Raw genomic sequence first — 22,550 nt, forward strand, 5'->3', positions numbered from 1 at the left:
TACTAATCAAGACTGATGGTCAATAATGGGAGAGGTTGACGTTCGTCTTTTTATTGGTGGCTGAATCACAGTGCACTTACCCAAATTAAAGCCGGTGCGAGGGGGTTTGTGTTGTGGTGTTTTGGGGTGTGGTGCGCCCGCGGAACTCCTGGTCCTAAACGCGGGGTCCGATCCGACCCGTCTCGGGTTCAAAAACGAGGAACCGCGTCCGTAAACACTCGAGGCTTTATTCTTTCAAGACACCGAAAGAAAAAAGAAATAGGAAACACGAAGAGTAAGGTTGGGGAACTGGAGTATACACGGCGTACGACGCAAAACACATACACACACACGCGAGCGCGGTCATACACGCGAGGATCATACGTGCGTAAGAACGGATCATATGAGCACGGGGGTTTCTTAATAGCCACGGGGGGTCGAGAAAGTCCCCACCTCCTCCCCCCCGACAGCGTAAACACGCATGCAGACCACGTACCGGCATCCATAAGCGCGTGCACAGACATCCACGTACGCGATGCAGCGTCGGCTCTCGACGAGGTGACCGTGTTGGGAAGGCGCTTCGCCTGGGAGTCCGACATCGGCACTGCCGCCACACACCACAACCGTTGAGCGCTCGCAAAAACCGCCACCATAACGACCATCGTCGCCAGTGGCTGCCCCTGCTGCCTCCCAGGGCTCCGGTGCGGCCTCTCCGCCAACCAGAGCGGCCTTCCGTTCCCTCCGAGCATCTTCAACCACCAGCTCGGGAATCCCAGTGTCACGTTGTCTCCGCCGGGCTACGAACTCATGTCCGCCGCAGTCAGGCAGGCCGGGACACCACCGATAGTCGCCAAGCAGCAAGGAGGAGACGGACCGCCGAATCAGGACGTTCTTCTGGCTCTTCTCAGCAGAAACAAGTCTTTGGAAGGTAAGTGGTCTTCCCCGATCCCTCCCGCTGCGATCTTTGTCCTCTCGGATGTGTTTTCTGGACCGTCTCTCACCTCAATATCCTCCCGGCGTGCGTCCTCCTTGTATTTTTAAAATTCAGCGACCAACCAAACATCCCTCCTCCTCCCTCGCCTCCCCTACCACCCGTTCAATCTCCCAAACACAGAATCCTTCCCCTTTTCCCCGACGCACCGGGTCCCCACCGATATTATTTTCATGAGAGTGAGCACTTATAAAGATTGGACTCTCTGATTATGAGGCGACTGATTTGATTAGGAGCCCATACTTTTGATTGCTCTTCGCGTATCTGGGTACCTTCATGGGTGCGCTTGGAGGAAAAACCAGAGGGGTTCGCTTTATATGTGAGTGTGTGGGTCCACGACACACGTGTGTTTGTGTGTGTTTAAATAAATAACAACAACGACAAAGGAGAGCGAGGGCCAAAAGTTGCCGACCAATCACATGTTGCTTCTTTCAGGACCTATTTTGCAAACTGACCCACTGTCCCAGCCCCATCAATACTAGGAACTTTAAGGTCACAAAACATGGAGGGTCATATACTTTACCGTATTCTTGCAAGCGAAAGAAAGAGCATCTTATTGGCCAGAGAAGCTCGTGACGTCTTTCAACAATCCCTAACTGGCTTCTCTATATGGCAGACAGTTCACTTTAGAACATCAACCAATGATCGCTCCACAAGGAAGATTTATAACCATGAACGCCACCTAGATTGACGCTTCATGGAAAAGCTCTGATTTCTTGGCAGGACGGAATTCTTGGCACCGACAAAAATTCAATTTCCAGAATTATGTCTCCTCCCCCCCCCCCACCCCCCTGTGTTGACGCCGTCGTCGATCGAACGGATCTTCATTTTACTAAATACATTCCGAGAACAATCCAGCCGTCACCTAGATACATCTCGTTGAGAATTTGTGATGGGTTGGTCCTCCAGTAACTTGAATGAAAGCTCCATCCAATTTCTTCTCTCTCTCTCTCTCTGTCCCTCTCTCACTCGCTCTCTCTCTCTCTCTCTCTCTCTCTCTGGACAAATTTCATTACTCGAACGGCGTGCTGGATTCCCTCAAGAGAATGACGTCCTGACGCGTCTTGTCCAGTCAGTTTCCAGACTTCGGGCATTCTACCTCGAAAAGTCCAACAAGATATTACAAGAGAGATGACGCGGAAGTAAGGGGAACCGCATCGTCACCCACGGGCTTTCTTTCTTGCAGTGCATTGGGACGGTATCCCTCTTAAGTGCTAAATCCAAGTTTTTCCATTGCCGTTTAGGTAATACGTAACTTCTGGTGATTGACGGTACATTAAAGTGCATTTTGATCATTCTGACGTTTCAAATTGCTGTAATGTGTAGTGTGTTCGTGAAAGTGATATCCACAAAAAAATCGTCCAGTGAATTGTAAAATTTTGGAATGATCTACGTAGTTTGTCGTCGATCTACTACAGAAATCTTGCAGTAATCTAGTTCACTGAACCAAGTACAAAAAACTTGGAAGTGATACAGTTCGCCAGTGATCAGTTACGGTGACAATATGGCCGAAATACATTCATGAATTTTTTGTTCTTTAATTTTAAAGACGAATTCTTCTCGTTCATAGATTACATTGCATATAGCATTATCCAGTTCCGCTTAGATTGCACTAATCAATACAATATTTTTTCTTTGTAGTGAGCGAAACTTGTTTTTTACTCAACGTTTCGACACAGTTTCACATGTGTCTTTTTCAAGAATTGCATAAAAATGCAATATCAATGCCAGTTGAACAAATAGTTAATAACAAATTATTAAACAATTAAATACTAACAGTTACATTTTGAAATTGTTAATTAACAATATATGTTCAAAAACTTTTACACTGTTTAAGCATTTCTTACTGATTATTTATTGTAAATAACATTGCAGGTTATTTTCATATAACTCTTGATAGCCATATGTGAATCTGTGTCGAAACGTTGAGTTGTAAAAAAAGTTTGGTTACTATAAGAAGAGAATAGTTCTAAATGGTGCCGCCATGAATGTAACTACACAGATAATCTTCAAGTATTTAAGTTCTTGAATCAAATAACCTTCCTGTTCTAATGACTAGACCGGCAATAATTCACTGCTCTATTCTATCGATAAGATTCTGCTAGTATTTCAGAACTAAGACTCTTTGATTTTATACAAACATTTTCACCTATTATGTGGTGCGCTTTCAACAATATTGTGTAAAGATATAGGATTCAGAGAGTTATGCGAAACCCAAGACATTTGGTTCGATTAAGGTACTACAAGGTTCAACGTACAAAAAAGAGTTTAGTTTAAGTACATAGTACATTAAGTTTACGATTACATTTTTGTAGTGAGTTATTGGATATATGGATATATGCCGCCTCGGTGTACGAGCGCGTTGAGTGCTCGACCCACGAAGGTTCTGGGTTTGAATCTCGGCCTGGGCATGGCTGTTCCTTTATGAGTGTCCCTTCATGAATTTCATATAATCACCATTCTCGCGGTCGCGATTATCCAAAAATGGAGAAGAAGAAATTCTGAATAGGAAAAATACGAAATTCACTGAACATGCGGAAAAACAGTTACACACTGAATCAATACATTGCGGAAAATACACCACAAAGTTCTTTTAGAAATTCTAGTATTTGAGATAAAATCTCCACCAGTTTAGTTTAATACACAAAGAGTTCGATGAAATTGTCACAAAAAATTACTACACTTCGTTCGCTGAGGTTTATATTGCAAACATTAAAATTAATTTAATATTATTAGCTAGACACTAAAACTAGTTGTTTACGCTATTGCACTTATTTCTATATGTTTTAATGTTTTTCAGTTCTTGAGGTTGTATTATTGTTAACGAATTTCTCTGTGCCCTTGAATACTTTTTGAATTAGCTATGGTCTTAGTTCGTCTATGAAGATGCATTTGTATCCTCACTCGGCAGAGTTAAGTAGCCAAATGTTCTTTCCATTCTATGTGGTTTTATTATTTCTACACTACTATGAAAATAAATTATGCCATTACCTATAAATTCCTTCGTTCTATTTTGTTTAACATAATTGAATTTCTTTGCTAACAACAAGGAAACATAAATTCACTCGATCTGTTATCATGATGCTATAACACACAATTATGTGTAATATATTTTTGGATTATTCTACACGATCTGCCTTAGTGCCCGAGGCGTTCGACTCATTATTAGAGTCCGAAGTTTCTTGGTTCGAGTCGCATCTATTTAATCAGTTAATAACCCTTCATCGGAATTAACGGAGAACATTGAAAAAAACGGTGTACACAACTCTATGTTAATGTATGTCCCTTTTGAGCTTCTTGTTTATTCTTGACTTCTTAAAAATTCAAACTTATAGTATTTTCTAAAAATTTCTTTCTTTAATACACTTTGTTTATGTTATGATTAAAATCATTGATGTTTCGATAAGTCTGCTACTACTAATCGTACTTTATCGTTGACTATTGCATTGCAGTTCTCGTGTGTTTCTTCATTATGTACTTTCCTCTTTGTTGTCACTAATTTTAGAATCCAACACTTTCTACTTCAACAATAGCTAACTAGTGGAGCAGTAATAGTTTTAAATCTATTTCCGATATGTTTTCGCAAGTTGTGAAAACATTTATATAAAGAAGAAACGTCCTCTCTAACTCTTAGGATTTTGATTTTGAAATTTTAATCAACAAACGGCACGAATCTATATCTGCTCATGAATTTTTATTTGAACTAACTAATACTGAATAAATTTCGAACTGACGAACAATTGGAATGTGTAAAGGAAAAATTACAAAGTGTATTTTTACTGAGAATGTTAGGTTAAATTAAAAAAAGTTTCAAGTGTGCATGTATCTGTGTGTGAATGTACTTTCAAACGAAGCAAAACCACTTAAGTACAAACACTTTCGTAACAAGATATATGATTCACTATAGGGCGATCAGAAGCGATATAGACTCACGCATAGAAATTCAAGTAGTTTGAAATTGTTCACTCTCAACTCACCATTTAGTAGAGCTAACAACACAACTTCGATAGCTATATATCAAGTAAAGTAAAACAATAATTATATTAAATTTATATTTAGAATTTTACTTTTGCAAACTTTAAATATAACTGAGAATTAAATAATAAAAATTAGCCTTACGAAAAATATACAATTCAACAATTTTATTTTCCCATCTAGCGGTGTTGTTGGAAGGTGTAATAATTTTGCCATTATTACAAGTATGTATTACGTATTACTATAATCAAGGTCATGCGAAGCAGGTTTATTTTGGTTCAACCTCGAAATGCCATTGAAATAATAATAATAATCATACTAAGTATAAACAACGAAAAGTAGCAGTATTTAAATCGCAAGATAATCCTCTCATTCACAGAACATAGATACTGGACATATTATCTAACCTTACGATTTAGGGGGCAATAATCGGATATTATCGCACTATATTGTATTAGTTTTTATAAACCCTTTTTACCAACGGATTAACTAGACCTTCTCTTCAATATAGTTTATAAATCCTGTGCTTCTATAATTAATTCTAAAAAATAGTGTTGCTGACAGTAATTAAAATGGAGACTCTGGAGGCAGAGGCGACAATTATTTTGGGGGGATTCACATTTAGTAAGCACCTAAACACCATACAAAAAATGATAGTTGGATTAAAAGAGCATTTTTATCTGCTTTCAAAAATTTCTAGGGGTGGGTGGGGGAATGACCTAGCTGGTTCCTCAGGCGCGGTCACTGTTGTTGACAAGAAACTCGCGTGCGTTTATTAATTTTTCACTACAGGTCCTCATCCTTCAAACACTTTGGTGTGAACAAGTGTAATGTGGATATGAATTGAATTAAGGCAATGGATACCAGATGTCGGGACCGAGCCTTATATACAAAACCGTAGATAATTCCCAAACTCTTCCAGAGCTTTCAATTTTGTTCTTGCACAGAATTGGCAAGAAGTCGAGGAGAACTGTTATTCAAATTAGATTCATATTTATTGCCAAAATGTAAATACTTTCCCTCAAATTTCCGCTAAAGATAAATAGAGCGCGTATATTACTAATAAATTACATATTCACCTGGGCGAAAGTGAAGTGCTCCGTTCCTTCGATATTTTTCACATATTATACGAACTATGAAGTCTATTATCTACGTGCAAATTTATTCACGACATAAAATAGTTAATTCACGTTGTTGAGACTAAAGAAAATTTCCATTGCATGCAACTAATTTGTTTAGAAAAAAGAAACAATGTTAACTTCACGCTGCTACGAAACCATTTGCAAACACGCATTTACTCAACACACCCCTCCATGCTCAGATTGTAAAATATGCACAAATATGAACATAACAAAATTATTATGCGTGCATTCCAAAGTCAGCTTCTCGCGAAAGTGATTTACTGTTTGTCTAAAAATTTTAGATTCGTTGACATTTTTAGAGCAATGGATAAAATGTATGACATTGTAGGAATGAAATTTTTCAATATTTTAATCTTAAATTAATAAATTTTAAGGGTATTTATCAGCGAGATCTTAAAAAAAAGTACCCTTGTGCGACGATTAGATCCGTCTGTGTCAACTACCGACATCTTAGAAAGTACAATAGTGATAAAACCAAATTTGGTGAAGTGATACACGTACCACATAATAACTCAATGCAACAAAAATCAACTAGTATCCTCCAGTGATGACTCAATATCTTGTAAACTAACAATGGATCAAAAGTGACCTCGAAATATCTTGTAAACTAACAATGGGTCAAAAGTGACCTGTATATATATCTTGTAAACTAACAATGGGTCAAAAGTGAACTGTAACAATGGATTAAAAGTGACCTGTATATATATCTTGTAAACTAACAATGGATCAAAAGTGACCTGTAACAATGGATTAAAAGTGACCTGTAACAATGGATTAAAAGTGACCTGTAGATAATCTCGTAAACTAACAATGGATCAAAAGTGACTTGTCGTTATCTTCGAAACTAGCAAATATGAAGGTCTAAAATTTCCTACCAAATAAGTCTTAGCAAGTGGCAATTTAACACGACGTAAATTATTTTGATTGGCACCTTCGTCTGCGTGTAGAGCTCAGGCGATTGAAAGTCAACATTGGATACATATTTAATAGTTCAAGATCTCAGAAAGCATTCGAACTGATTTTCTACATGGTGTAATATCGATCTTCCCGATCGTTCCGTTATGGTGAACAATCGAAACCAATCTATACTTATCGATTTCTCAGAAACTACTAAAGATAGAAACATAAAATTCAGTGGACAGATACATTTATCTAAAACTAACAGACCGTGCTATATAGGATACGCTAGAAAAGAATCGAGTCGACAATCGATATATAAACCAAATAAAGACACGAACATGTAATTTGGTGTACCTAATGGTACAGTCACCGGCAATAAAAATGGAACAGCTAGATCCTGAAACATTCGCTTCGCTGCAAAGCATTATGTGTGTTGCCTAACTCTACTGCGATAAATTGATTTTAACAGCAAATTTTCAATGGCAACTTCTACCACCGTCGTAGAATTAGGGAACACATATAACGCCTTGCAGGGAAGCGAGTATTTCAGGTTCTAGCTGTTCCATTTTTATTGCCGCTCACTGTACATCAGGTATCAATTTATTTCTAGAAAATTGTTCTGATTGGTCCATAAACTCGTATTTGACTGTTCATGTCAACAATCTATAACTATTCGATATCTGTTGATTACTCGCAAACTACCAAAGACACAAAGATGTAATTTAGTGAACTCAGAGAATATCAGGTTTTTGTTGGATATTTAGTATTTTGATTCACCTTTCCATCTGTCTGTTAATTGGAGTCAAAATTTTAGAAGTAGCGGCTTCGTAACTAATGAAAGGGGAAATATATTTTCTGGGTAAAATGCCGATAATTTTAATCAAATATTAGTTATGTGGATTTGCCTATTTAGGCAATTATACATGGCAGAAAGATAAAATTTTGTATAACACTAATAAATATGATTTACATTTCTATCGTTAGAAATTAGCACAGTGTTACGACGCCAGGGGTCCCTGGTTCGAATCCAGGCCAGAACATGCGAGTTCTTGGGAGTGTCCCTTCATAAATTTCAAAGCATGAAAGTGAAGATTTTTTAAAATCTTTTTCCTCTGTTCACCCTCAAATTATGAATTGGTTTATACATTGTAAAAACTGTAAGGGACACTTTAGTCCTCAAGTAAATAAAGAATTTGTAAATTGCTTACTAAAGTATTTTTAGGGCATCCACGCGTGCACATTTGTACATTGATAGGTTGTGGAAACTGATTACAGTAGTGAAATAGTGAAAAATAATATTTTGAATATCCAAATATCCAGACTGGATTCGACCACATGAAATGTAGTACTGTGAACACACGGTTACGCCGTCTTGTTCCATGCGCGTTTTTAGCGAACAATCTTTTCCATCATCACGGGAGAGAGAGAGAGAGTTGCTGTCGGCAATCGATAGCGGGAACGCCTGTTCAGTTTCCTCTTGAGGTCGCCGGAACGGCAACGGAAGGGATTAAGAGAAAAGTTGAAATTTTCCTTACTATCACGCAGGCATGAGACTCTTACGGGGCATCACGAATTTTGGGCGGAAAAATTGCCTTTCTGGCAATTACGTGTACAAAAAATCGGTTCTTAAAACCAGTTTCTCGGTTTCTGGTTTCCAAATTCGTTTTGTTTTTCGACTGTGCTTATTCCGTTAACAATTTTCAGCAACATATCGTACCATTAGCAACCGTGGGTTTCCTTCGCCGCGTTTGAATTTGTGTTTATTGTATCGTTTATTGCATTTATGTTATGTTTTCAATAATCCCTCTGCTTCCCTTTGAGAATAAATTTATATCGAACTACCTTCATTCAATGTAATCCTTACTATATTTTCCACCTGAAAAGTTGACGGTTAAGTAACAGGGAAGGGGTAACTGTTTTCAATAAAGCCATATCGTTGCCCCCTCTGGGTACACACTGGTATTGCACCCGCGGAACTCATTTTAACTCTTACCATTTGGGCAACATAATCGAAAGCGTTAGATATTAAGGACAAAGGCGTGGAGAGAAGGAAATTGGATTACAAATTAACGCAAATAAAACAAATATTTTAGTCCAAACCTAGAAAGCAAAGTCAAAGGAAAATCATATAAAAATTGGAGAACATGAATTGGAAGTGGTATCATGTTTTCCTTATCTAGGAGTATTCATCACAGACAAAAATGATGAGATGATAGAAGTAAGAAATAGAATTCAAAGAGCCAATAAGGCAAACTTCTCATTACTACCATTGATTAAATATCATGGAGCCAAAGTTACTTTGTATAAAACCCTAATTCGCAGAATAATGATATACGAGATCGAAACATGGACATTTAATCAAAGCTCAGCTGAAACGGTGGACTTGTTTGAACGGAAAATACTGAGGAAAATATTTGCGCCAATAAAAGTACAAGATATTTGGAGAATAAGAACCAATCAGGAATTACTTGAAATTTACAAAGATGTACGTACCCATCTCAGCTTATATAAGAACTAAAAGGTTAGAGTGGGCAGGACACGTAATCAGGATGGATGACAGCCGAATCTCCAAAAAGGTGATGCAAGGAAGTTTTGGATAGAAAAGATCAGTGGGGAAACCCAGAAAAAGATGGGAAGAAGCGGTTGGAGCAGACGCAGTACAACTACTGAGAACTAGGAACTGGAAGAGAGCAGCCTTGGATAGGACGGGATGGAAGAGGAAGATTGGGTGGGGGGGGGAGGAGGGCAAATGTATATAATACAGACCCTTTTCCCCTTTTAAACGTGCATTTAATCACCCCTCTTTAAGTATAGTTGGAAATTAAGAAAAAATATATTTTTATTCAATGAAAAATCCCTACCAAAAGGCTAGTTAAGATGAAAACTGAAGCTGTACTTCAACAGGAGTTTTAGACTTGCTTTAATTATTAATGCATGTAGAAATTAATGCTTCAGACTTCATCCTGGATGGGGATTGGCCACATTACTTTAATAATATTACAAAACTTCACGCATACAAGAATGTATTTCTTATAAAACAAAGCAAAAAACCTTTAACCACAACTGAATACAATTTGAGATTTCCAAAATAATGAATTTTCTCAAATCCCAGTACAGGTGCACAACAATGTAAATTCACTATACTGTAAAAAGGGAAATAGCTAAATTCTTGACCATAAGCACGATTTCTTGACTTTTCTTCACATTCTTGACTGGTAAAGACCCTGGATTAGTTAATATAATTTTCCACACTTCGATGTCATGAAAATCTCCCAACTGTATTTTTCCTGATGAATTCATATTAAACTTATTTAATTGTCATAAAGAAATATTAAACCAAGTTGTTTGCCACCTGGAAAGTTGCCCATTAAGTATATGTCATTTTACTCAATAACGTTTATAGGCCTTGGACTAAATAACCTTATTGGGCAACTCTCTTGCAGTCGGTTCTTGACAGATACTGTACTTCTAGGAACGGCGCGTGCCATGGCCCCTCCCCCATTCCTTCCACTGAATCTCCGCGCATTTCATTATATTAAGCTGGACAATAGTGACTCGAGATGGAGTATAATGATCCAAGTAAGTACACAAAAACCAATATGACAAGTGATCATGATGTTATAAAGCTTTCTGCGGTCATAATGGATCCCAAATTGGGCAATTGAAAACTATCTATAGTTTTAGATGACATCACACACGCGCTGTTTATGTATCTAGCAAAAGATACGAGTTGTAACGTTTCGCACATTTCACATGCACGCTCATGCGTGACGTGGAAGGAATTACAAGTAAAGAAAATAACGGTGTACTTTTATGTGCATAAACAATGTTCTACCCAACCCAGTAGCCTTACTGTCAAAATGTGAGTGAGGGGCGATACTGTTTTGTACTTGAAAATACCATATTCTACATACGCATTTCCTTACATCTTTTCGGTGTATTGATTGATTTGCTTAATTTTACTTCGCTTTTTGTGCCACTTTTGGCTAATTTGCGAAGATGGGGATGAGTGATGACATGATGAAATTGATGAATGGACACTCACAAACTTCCATGCCCAGGCCGGGATTCTAACCTGGGACCCCTGGCGTTTCGGTATAGTACGAGGGTAGAGAGGTATTATCTATGACCTGTCTCCAATAAAATGATTATACGCTAATATAGTATCGTTGACACCAACTTCTATAAACCTCTCCAAATCTTAGTATAGTCTATCTAATTGACTGCATTATAATTTTACATTACACGAAAACGTTAGTACATATCTTTCGAACTAATACAGTCAAACTCCTGAAATAACTTCCAATCTATTCTAAAAAAATATGGGCTCTCTATCTAATAACTTTTCTTTTGATGCGTAGTTTCAGCGGTATGCGACAAAATAGGGGGTTAAGAATAATAAAAAAAACTGTGAGTTAATATATCTGCTTTTGCATTATTAGTTTTAAAATAAAATATAATTTATTTTTATCAATAAATCTCCGAAGCTTCATCTTTCAGTTGCTGTTGAGTGGTCGACTGACGCCAAAGTTCCAGATTCGAATTCCAGCTAAGGCATGGATACTCGCACGTAGGCGCTTCTTCATCAACTGAAACTAATTACCACTCATCTGCATCGCCGCGAATCGGCTGAGGAGACATAAAAGCAACGGAAAATAAAAAATACAGAGGTGCTTGATACACGATTTGAATTTTGATTTAATTTTTATTATTTAGCGCCGCTTTTCCGCCAGTTTTGGCTAATTCCGACGATGAGGATGAACGAAATATGATGGAAGCAATGAAGGGACACTCACAAAGAATAACACCATTAAGCCTTGTTTCCATGATATGAAAAACTCAATATGCTGACCAAGGCAGAAATTTATTTTATTATAAAACATAAACTAAACGTAACGTTTCAACCTTCTAGCAAGGTCTTTTGTACTTGGTGCAGAGTCTGAAGAAGACCTTGCTAGAAGGTTGAAACGTTACGTTTAGTTTATGTTTTATAATAAAATAAATTTCTGCCTTGGTCAGCACATTGAGTTTTTGACAAAGAACACTCATGCCTAGGGCCGGATTCTAACCCGAGACCCTGGATTCGTAGCGCCTCCCTCACGGAGGCAGGCATTTGATATACAGAAACGACTGCCTAATTGTTTTCTTTTGTCGCAAACTGATCCACACACACACACATTCACGCATGTATACTCAAATATTCACACATGTACAACAGAATCAGGGCCAGCGCTCCTCCACTCTCACTCGTTACCGAAGTCCCAGTTGGTTTGTGTCTGATCATTAATACCTCAATTCAATCCAATTGACCCAGTGCTCCTCGTTTGATCGAAATCACACTTGTTTTATTAACGCCCAGTGGGTCATAGATCGATGTATAGGCACTCGATTACATTCATTAGATTAGGTCGTTTAAACACTCGTGTGGAACTTCGGTCTGGTGGTTGCGCTGGTGAAAGTGACGTCAAAGATCAAATTTCTGGCAGATTTCTCACTTTTCTCAATCGCAAGGGCTTTGAAAAGTTGCCTAATGATTGATTTTTAAGAAGTTTAAGATCAGTGTGAGAGATTTTGGTGTAGGGAATACGACATGATTGGAAAAAAAAATATTTAGGTGCATTGGAGTTTCGAGATTTTTCAACACATCACATGTAAGACTTCATCTGTGAGTTAAAATTTTGCTTGGTGTAAATGCCGTCCATCGCTGGATAAAATGTGAACAGGAAATTCATATATTTGCAAGGAAATGTATTCTCTCTCTGCGAGGTAGTAAATGCACTTCTATTATTACTGCCTTTATTATACATAACATCAGCCCCGTGCCCAGGTTTTGTTTGACGAGGGGGGGGGACCCGAAAATATGCAACAAAAAGAATGGCAGAAAATGACGTTGGATTGATTGAGTTGGGTTATTTAAAGTCACTATTCTGCTACTTTCGGCTAATCGCGCCGATGAGGATGAGTGATACGACGGAACACTCACAAGGAACACGCATGCAAAGGCCAGTAATCGAATCCGGGACAACTGGCGTTGTAGCGTGATGTACTAAACCACTCCACCGCCGTGGTCGGCGAAATGCTGTTGGAATGTTAGATGTGACTAGCAATGCTATGGTAATATTGCAGTTAGAGACAATGTACAATGTACAATTGTAGAGTTGCAATATTATGGCCAAAGGTAACGGGAAAATTTCAACTCATCGATAAACATTCACTTCCGCAAATTAACAATGTTTTCAAATTTCCATTAATTTTCTTTACCAGCGCCATTGAACAGCTATGATAATTTTATGTGTAGAAAATAATATATTTGTAAATTAAATGATACGTATTAGCAATGATTATTAAAATAAAGAACACGTTAATTATGAATTAAACAAAAAAACGAGATTTTTTTTTGGCAACACCACTGCAGTTCAAGACAGTGATTAAAATCAATGGATTGTCCCAACTAAATCGGGACATCTGGTAGCCTTACATAAATTGTTATAACACTAAAATTACTCAATATTGTAGTTTGCAGACTTCTAGAGACTGTCCGTCTTATAATCCTCTACGTCTCTTGTTTCCCCTTTAATACCAAAGAAGTGAGACGAGGATTGTCTTATCGGCGCAGTGGATGATCATATATTAGGTACTTAAAGTATACAATTGGAACTTAATATTCGTTAACTCAATATTTATTACAAAACATTAGTACTTATACTTTCCAAATACAATTAATTCAACAGAAATATCTATGGATTTTCTCCCAGTTAACCTAGTTTAATTTGTCCCATTTGATAGTCAGCAGTCAGTAAGTAAAGGCTACACGAGTCAGAGCAAATCGCAGCCCAGCCCAAAACCCCCCACAGCCAACATGACCCGGAGCAATCCACCAAAAAATCTAAACTAAAACAATTTCCTTTTCTTGCACTTTTAAGAACTCAAAATAAATCAATGGACTTTAGGTAAATTACACCCGGCCATGAGGGCCTACAAAGGGCGATAGACTGTAATGCAATATACTCAGCCTGTCCAGCCAGTGTCCAGTACGTCAGAAGTCTCTCGTAGTCGGCAAGGATCTGCCACGCTAAACTTCTCGCTCGACCAGCGCAGAAGCCCAGCCAATGGCAGAACCTTCCAGAGTCACCTGTCTGTTGAGTCTCCATCCGTCATTCATGAGCAATATTACACTATGGGCTTACAAAACAACCTCTCCCCCAAAAATTACAATTTTCTAGCACATAGTGTACTACTAGTTACACATATCTTCTCAGAATTCACATTTCAAACATTCAAACATTCTCTTCATACATAACCAAGATTCAAGCTTTAGAGCGAGGTTTCGTAATAGTTATAGGGGTTTGCGCATGTCATCCCTCCAACTCCATCGCCTGTAAATATTCAAAAATAAAAATAAAACAAACTGGTACCAGTACAAGTTTACAAACATAAACCATTCATTCTTACTATAATACAGGCAACCTACACCAAATCTACAATAATTTACATTTATATAATGGGAGAATCCTTAATTAACCTTACATAGTCAGAGATCTTGTCGATCCATGTATAAAATTACCTATTATTGCCTCTCCTGGGCTCCAAATATCTTTTCAATTTATGTACATGTACTTTGGAACATACCTTGTCATCATCAACTTTCTTAACCAGAACTGAATTCTCTGTTAGAAATTTACTTATAAAATATGGACCCTCGTACATATTAGAAAGACTTTTAGTTATCTTGTCCTCTAAGGAAGATTTAATCTTAGTCCTAACTAATACTTTGTCATTGACTTGAAACGTTATGGGTGCATATCGCTTCTTATACAATTGTTTTCTCTTTTCCCATTCCCTTTGCATATTTCTGATAGCATTTTTCCATTTATCTTGCAAATTACCATTTGCTACATTAAAATCCATATCAGATAATTGCCATTGGACTTCCAATGGATCCCACAATTGTCGTCCCAAAAACAATTCCGACGGAGTATACTTCAATGTCTGATGGTATGAACAATTTAAACTATACTGTATCTTTTTCAAACCTTCATGCCATTTAGTTTGATCTGCTGAATAATAACATCTCAAGGCAGTTTTCAAAGTACGTATGTATCTTTCACTTAAATTGGCCTGAGGATTGCCAACAGATAATCTAATATGCTGAATTCCATGGTTAAATAAATAACTGGTAAATGCATCTGATACAAAATATGACGCATTGTCTGATACAATCTCATAACAATAGCCATAAGTCATAAAAATATGATCTAATTTATCAATCAATACCTTTGAACTCAATTTCCTAATTGGCTCAAATATACAAAATTTTGATGCTCCATCTACCAGAACAAAAATATATTTATAACCATTAGATACAGGTAATGGTCCACAAATATCTATGTACAACCTTTTCATAGGAATTGTTACAATTTCAGACGTTAATATATTTTCAGGGGTTGTGTTTTTACACTTAGCTCGTTGACATACATCACAAGATTGAACTAAATCCTTAACATCCTGAGACATATGTTTCCAAGTAACGTGTCTCTGTAGACGCTTAAGTGTTTTCAACCAATTACCATGAGATCCTGTTCGCATATTAGTGTGATAATATAATATTAAAGGATGTTTCAAATTATCTGGTACACATATCCTATAAGGAAAATTCTTGGCTTTAGTTCTTTTGTATAAGAAACCTCGATGCAATTTATAATTTGGGAAATTTATACCTTGCTCCATTTGTCTCAAAATATTGGCCAATTCCTGATCTTTCAACATTTCTTTCTTCAAGGTATCGGCATGAAATGGGTTTACCAACATGGCCAAATTAACATTACTAACATAATCAGAATCTAATTCTTCCGTGTGATAATCTCTCCAATCATACATACGAGATAATAAATCAGAAGTCACATTTTGCTTAGAGGGTATGTGCACCACTTCAAACTTATAACAAGAGAGTTTCTCCATCCATCTCGCATATTTGGAATATTTCCTAGATTGTTTAACCATATAACTAAGGCTCATATTATCTAATTGAATAATAAAAGGCTGAATTTTCAAACAGTATTCAAAACGTGATATGGCTTGCATTAAACTTATAAGTTCAATCTCATAAATTGTTCGTTTTCTATCAACTTCTTTTAATCTTTTAGAAAAGAACGCCACTGGTCTCAGATTATTATTTTCATCAGCTTGCAAAAGACAAGAGCCGAATCCTCTCAAGGACCCATCACATTGAATAACAAACGGTTTATTTAAGTCAGGCAATTTCAAAATTACATGTTCTCTAAATAGAGTTTTAATTTTTTCTAGTGCCTCTTGTTGCCTAGAACCCCAATAAAATTTTATTTTGGGTGTTCGAATTTCATTTAAGGGAGCTACCACAGTAGAATACTCTGGAATAAATTTAGAATAAAAAATTTAAGGTACCCAATAATCTTAACAATCCTTTTAAATTTCTCGGAGAAGGGAGATTTTGAATAGCTTCAATTCTGTCTGGATCCATTTCACAATTTCCTTGCCCCACAATAAATCCCAAGAATTTTATTCTCCTTTTCAAAAAACAACTTTTATTGGGGGAAATCGTTAACCCATATTCACGTAATCTCTGCAGTACTAAACGTAAATGTTCCAGATGTTCTTTCTCATTAGCACTATGAACTATTATGTCATCACAAAATAAATGTAAAAACCTTCCCTTATAATCATGAAAAACTTGGTTCATAACTCGTGACATGCAACTTGGCCCAATACTAATGCCAAATGGAATGACCTTATATCTATACTGATTATTAGGAGTTACAAAGGCTGTTACATCTCTACTAGATTCATCCAAGTTTACCTGGTTGAACGCTCTTTTCAAATCAATAACAGAAAATACCTTCCCCTGACTCAATTGAGCCATAGTTTCTTCCATATTAGCCACTGGGTGCGCATCATAGATTATTTTCTTATTCACTGCAGAATAATCACAAATAAGTCTTTTAGTCCCCCCTGAAGAAGGAATTACAAAGCAAGGTGCTGCGTACGGTGACGAAGATGTTTCAATAATGTTTTGTTCTAATAATTCAGTAATCACTCCATCTAGTTCCTGTTGTTTAGATGGTGGAACAAAATATGGACTCCGATGTACAGGAACATTATCATATAATTTAATTTTATACGAAAAGTTCTTTAAACGTCCTAGCTTAGAAGTAATAACATCAGAAAATTCACTTTTCAACTTACATAACTGTTGTTCAGTATCCTCTAATGCAAACTGTCCAAAAGATGCGCCAGAAACGTCAGAAGCTCTGGATTCGAGTCCACGCCTTCTCTCTTGTGGCCTCCACGAAGTCCTGGACTGGCTCCGAAAGGAGTTCTCACCACTGTTTACATTTCTGACGAAGTTTTCCTGGTTCGCACCTGCTGCCTGCTGGAAAGCTACATGTTGACCTTGGTCAGTTCTCGTGCGCTGATAAGACCGAGCTCCGACACCTCGGCCTGTGCTGGCTGAACCCTGGGCAGGAGAACGTACAGGAAATGAAGGACGATCTTGTCTTTGTCTTTGACCTATATTCTGTAAAACACGAAAATTTTTGCATAAGCTTTCAGAGGTCCATTTAATAGGGATTTTCTCATCACTTCCGGAAAAACCAACAATTTGTTCTAAATAGTTAATCACCATGTGGCACTGTTTCTGAAATCTCACACCAAGCACTAAGTCTAGAGGCATGTTTTTGCAAACATGAAAAGTTGTGGTCCACGATAAATTTCCAAGACCAACATTTAACATAACTCCTTTATTAATATTCATAAGGTTGTTGTTACCAACTATCACTTGCATATCCAAATCCCATTCTCGAACAGTTCCCCTAGTCTTTATTCGATCTAAGAGACTTTCACTAATTAAACTATATGTTGACGCAGAATCTAAACAGGCCAATAAATTCAGATTATTTATTTTACAGTCAACAAACACAGCAGTCACTTTAGTTTCACCATCTTGTCTGGGTCATTATGTCACTACGTGATCCTTGCAAAGCAAGTTGAGCACCCCTCACCTGCATCGGACACCATCGCTCAGAATGATCACTTGCTGAACATTTACGACAATATTTGGGCGTATATTCTTTGAATGCATGATCTTTAGCCTTGAATTGTCGTTCTATATTATGCAATCCCCAAAAATCTTTGGACAAATAAGAAAGTTTTTCTAAAACTTTCAACTCGTTCTGTAATTCATTTAAAGTATTAGGTATCCCCTTTAGATACATTTTTTGGGAATACTGAGGTTTAAGTCTATCAACAAGATAACTTACAAAAGTACCTTCATCCATATCGTACTGTAAAATCTTAGCAGCTCGAACTCTACTTTCTAAATACTCTAAGGGAGTTTCATTATCTCTTTGATTACCCAGTACATACTTATTACATAAATACTGTCTCCCAATAGAAGTTGCATACTTATTTAAGATCATTTGAAATACATCATTCCAAGGGATATTTTCAATTATACATTTCATCCATAATTTACCCATTTCAGTATTTAATTTTGGTAAAACTGCGAGCATAATCTCGTGAGAAGGAAACATTTTTCTGTCTTTAATACCCTGCAATACATACAAAAATCTATACAGGCTTTCAGCATTAATTTCCTTAACTATAGGTACGGTAGCTATTAATTGAGTCAAATTTTCTTTGGCCATTTCCATGTTTAACTTTCTCAAATCGGACCTATTATATAATACTCGTTCGTCTTCATCAGACGACGACGAACTTTCCAAAGGCTTACTTGGACGTTTATTCACCCACCGGGGTTTACAAGGGACCTTTACGTACGTTTCTACATCTTCCCCCTCCCTTTGTCGTCCTTGGGCATTTTCTGGGGTGTGTGGTAAGGGTCCTACAAATTCATTTAACAACTGCGAAGCAGAATGTTCTCTACGAGTTGAAGAAAGTGGGGGAAAAGGCGGACCAAAATTCCTCCCATCCACTGTTCCCGTAATATCTACTGTATAATAATTCCGAGCCATATTACAGCACCAATTTTACAGTGTAACCAAACTGAACCCAGCCAATGGCAGAACCTTCCAGAGTCACCTGTCTGTTGAGTCTCCATCCGTCATTCATGAGCAATATTACACTATGGGCTTACAGTCTCCACAACAAACCCTTTCATTTACGGCATACTTGGACGAAGTTGAAATTATTTCAAATTCTGAAAAAAATCGTCAATGTTATTTTTGTAGGATTTTATAGGTTCACATTCTAATATTTCCATGGCCCCCATGGCCCTCCCCTGGGTACGGGCCAACCCAACATATAAGTTAGTATTTTGGTTCAAATATATGTATGAATGCATATGTTTGTATGCACATAAAACTCACATACATATACTGACATAAGAAGAAATACAGCGACATTGCAACATGCCGTTGGAGGATTTGTAGTTAGGGTCTCAGCAGTGGCAGCTATTAGGGGGGGCGAGGGGAGACAGAACCTTATCTACCAAGGGAAAGTAAACTGTTTTACCCACCAACACTTTTTGCACTTTGCCCCCCCCCCCCGATAATTGTCTCAGATATTCACGATCTTGACCTTTTGTGAAAGAGATATGATCAGCACCCTCCTTTACTCCCATGTACAAATTCCATGTAGGAACAGATGTACATGTACGTTTATTGGTGGTCGTGATAAATACAGTCCCTTCACTTGTTTCTTGTGCCGACAGAACGCGGCCCATGTAGTACGCCGGTTATCGGTGAATTTGGGTGTATGTAATTCCTCAACTCAAGCTCATATATTTAAATTAATATATTTCTCAATTACAAGTAAAGTAATCAGTTTTGTCACAGATGTTGGAAATGTTGTCCTTGTAGTGCCACATATTTTTCACGTCTCTTGAGAAACTTTGCATTCACAGGCATTAGTTCTTCTGCACGAGTTCGTTTTCACATTAGAATTGTCCATAAAATGTAGGTCGTTGTAAAGTGTACTTATGTTGCGGCATTATAACAACACTAATAACATTTATGAACACTCAACAATTATCGATTTACCACTTATCACCTCAGAAAACTACACAGAAGCGAATATAAATCCTTCTTTTTTCCGCCCGTAAGTAAGAAAGTAGTGACATTCTTGGCAAACAGAAAACTGCCAAGTTCGGACGACAAGGAACTGTCCTCGATAGCATGTTGATCAGAGTTAATCCATTGCAGTATTCCTCAGTATGCTTACCAGTGAGAAACTTCAAGAAACCTCTGCTTGGAAAGCTACCAAATGCGTTATCTGCTTGAGTTGAGGGAATGCGTATATCCAATTCCGTCGGCAAGTGGAGTGATTCCAGCCTCTATAGTGACTGCGTTCTAGCGGCACAAAAACCAAATGAAGGCACTGTAGAATCAAATTTCCAACCTATGTGCCATGTTCTATACTTGTCTCATAGCACTTTTTATTATGATTAATTTCAATAACGTAAAAAGTTTGCTTTCTTTGCTTTTTACGAACGTCTGTTGCAAACCGTCTTGAGGAATTTAGACTCTCCCAACAAAAGAACAAGGATACGCCAAGGACCAGTCTACCTTAGACACAAGAAGCCTCGTGCAAATGTAGTGGACACTGCGTTTGCATGACTTCTTTTCCTCATAATTTGGCACACAGGGGACGTACTACGAAAAAGGGTACCATACCACGATTCTAATTCGGGTCCTCTGACATACGATGCCACTGATCTGTCTTAATGTAAAGTTGGTTGAGCAATGGAACGGTATGTCGGAAGACCGTGGTTCGAGTCTTGGTCGAGCATGCATTTTGGTACGTACCTACATCTCCTGTGAGCAGGAAATTATAAGATAATATACAGCTCATGGCTGGATATACAATGCACCACGAAAGACGATGCGTTAACTCCGCAGAGACAATTCAACAGAGGTAAATACAGCGGAAGCAAAATATCAGCTGAAATCAGGATTGGCCCGGTAACTCTGTTGATACAGCAATGGTAGCTATGCCATGAGACCCGGGCTAGTCTCTTGGTCGAGCTTGTATTCTTCGCTTAAATATCCACGTATGCCTTCCATTGTTAACATTTCTCTGACGAAACGCCCGTCCCACCTCCACGTGGGGGGGGGGGAGTAGAGTTAAAATGTGCAAGATAGATTTACTGTGTTAAAGTTACTACGTTATGGAACGGTGCAATTCATTCCACCCTGCTTCAGCACAATCAACTCAGGATCCTAAGAACCTGGTCCATCTTAAATACAAGACGTTAACCTGTAGGCTACTGGAAAGCCCTACAAAATGCAAAAACCTTTGTGGTTGGTGTGTTATTATTAAATCTTTGTATCAAATTGCAACTTATTTAGTTCTGCAGCTTTGTATAATATCAATGGATGGATAGGCACGATTTCCTAATAAGATCAGCTTAGTTGGTTAGCACCTGAATATGGAGCTTTAGTATCAGAGATGGTAACGCTGAGAGCAAGTTCTTCCACTTCTTTGTCGAACGGACTCCGAGAATTGGTAATTTCTCTCGAAGTTCCAGAGAAACTTTCCGTTCCTTCTTCACCGACAATATTTAATCAAGAAGGGAACCGAAGCAGACGTCTCCAAAACAAAGAAGAATTCTCCAAGGCTAGCGGAAGGAGGAAAGGGGAAGAATGTTCCAGAGACACTAATTGGATCTCCCCATCCACCTTCGAATGGCCCTAATCAATGGCTGGAAGCGTGCCGGAGGAAGAAGGCGAATATTTGGGAGGATCCGTTTCAATTGGTGGGAAAGGAAACGGTAGGAATTTGACATTGAAAGAAGGGGACGATCTCTTCCTTCTTTGGCGATGCTTTGTTTACCGTCCTCCCACGTACACAATGTTTTTTTTTTCGGGGAGGGTTTTGCAAGACATTGGAAGGGCTCAAGACCCCTACTGCCCCCGCTGACTACGGCAATGGTACTCACTCCACATGATAACAGAATAATTTCACGTTCGTATTTGTAGTCACCGGTAATAAAAAATAGGAACCTAGATTCTGAAACATTCGCTTTCTTGAACGGTGTTATATGCTACGGCGTTGGCAGAACTTTCCATTGAAGATTTGCTTTTGAAGTTCGCTTATTGCCGTAGACTTACGCAACACACACAATATCATGGACGAAAGCGAATGTTTCAGGATGCAGGTGTCCCATTTGCATTGCAGTTGACTATATTTCAACCTTACAGAGCCCAACCATTTTATACAAAAGTGGAAATCTTGCAAACATTTTGGACATTCTTGCAAAATAAAAAGTAAATTTCTCAAAAGGACATGAACTTTTTTTTTAGGGTTTGTGATTGCAACATTGTATGATAAAATCTGGTACTGAAATTCAAGAAAACCTATGATGGGAACTAACAATTGTATTTTCATAATACAAATTACAACGGAAAAGACAGGCTGTTTGCCCCCTTATAATAGTGCTGTCGGGAGTTGGTCAATGTGTGGGATACATTTCCGGGTATGGACGCTAACGCAATTATTATCGACATTTACTATAAAGATTTATCTTTCGATGGCCGTTATTTACACATTTCTGTATTTAATATTAAAAATTT

General features: G+C 37.8%; 1 protein-coding gene across 1 annotated transcript in view; it reads left to right on the forward strand.

Moving 5' to 3' along the window:
• Positions 1 to 328: 328 nt before the first annotated feature.
• Lim3 (Lim3 homeobox protein) overlaps positions 329 to 22,550 on the forward strand; it is a 202,214-nt gene continuing 179,992 nt past the window's right edge. The window contains exon 1 of the mRNA XM_083138620.1: positions 329 to 907. Coding sequence (XP_082994746.1) covers positions 787 to 907 — 121 coding nt within the window. The 5' untranslated portion in view covers positions 329 to 786. The remainder of the gene's footprint in view (positions 908 to 22,550) is intronic.

Source organism: Lepisma saccharinum, chromosome 1, assembly GCF_977018435.1.
Source record: "Lepisma saccharinum chromosome 1, izLepSacc3.1, whole genome shotgun sequence".
NCBI classification, from domain to species: domain Eukaryota; kingdom Metazoa; phylum Arthropoda; class Insecta; order Zygentoma; family Lepismatidae; genus Lepisma; species Lepisma saccharinum.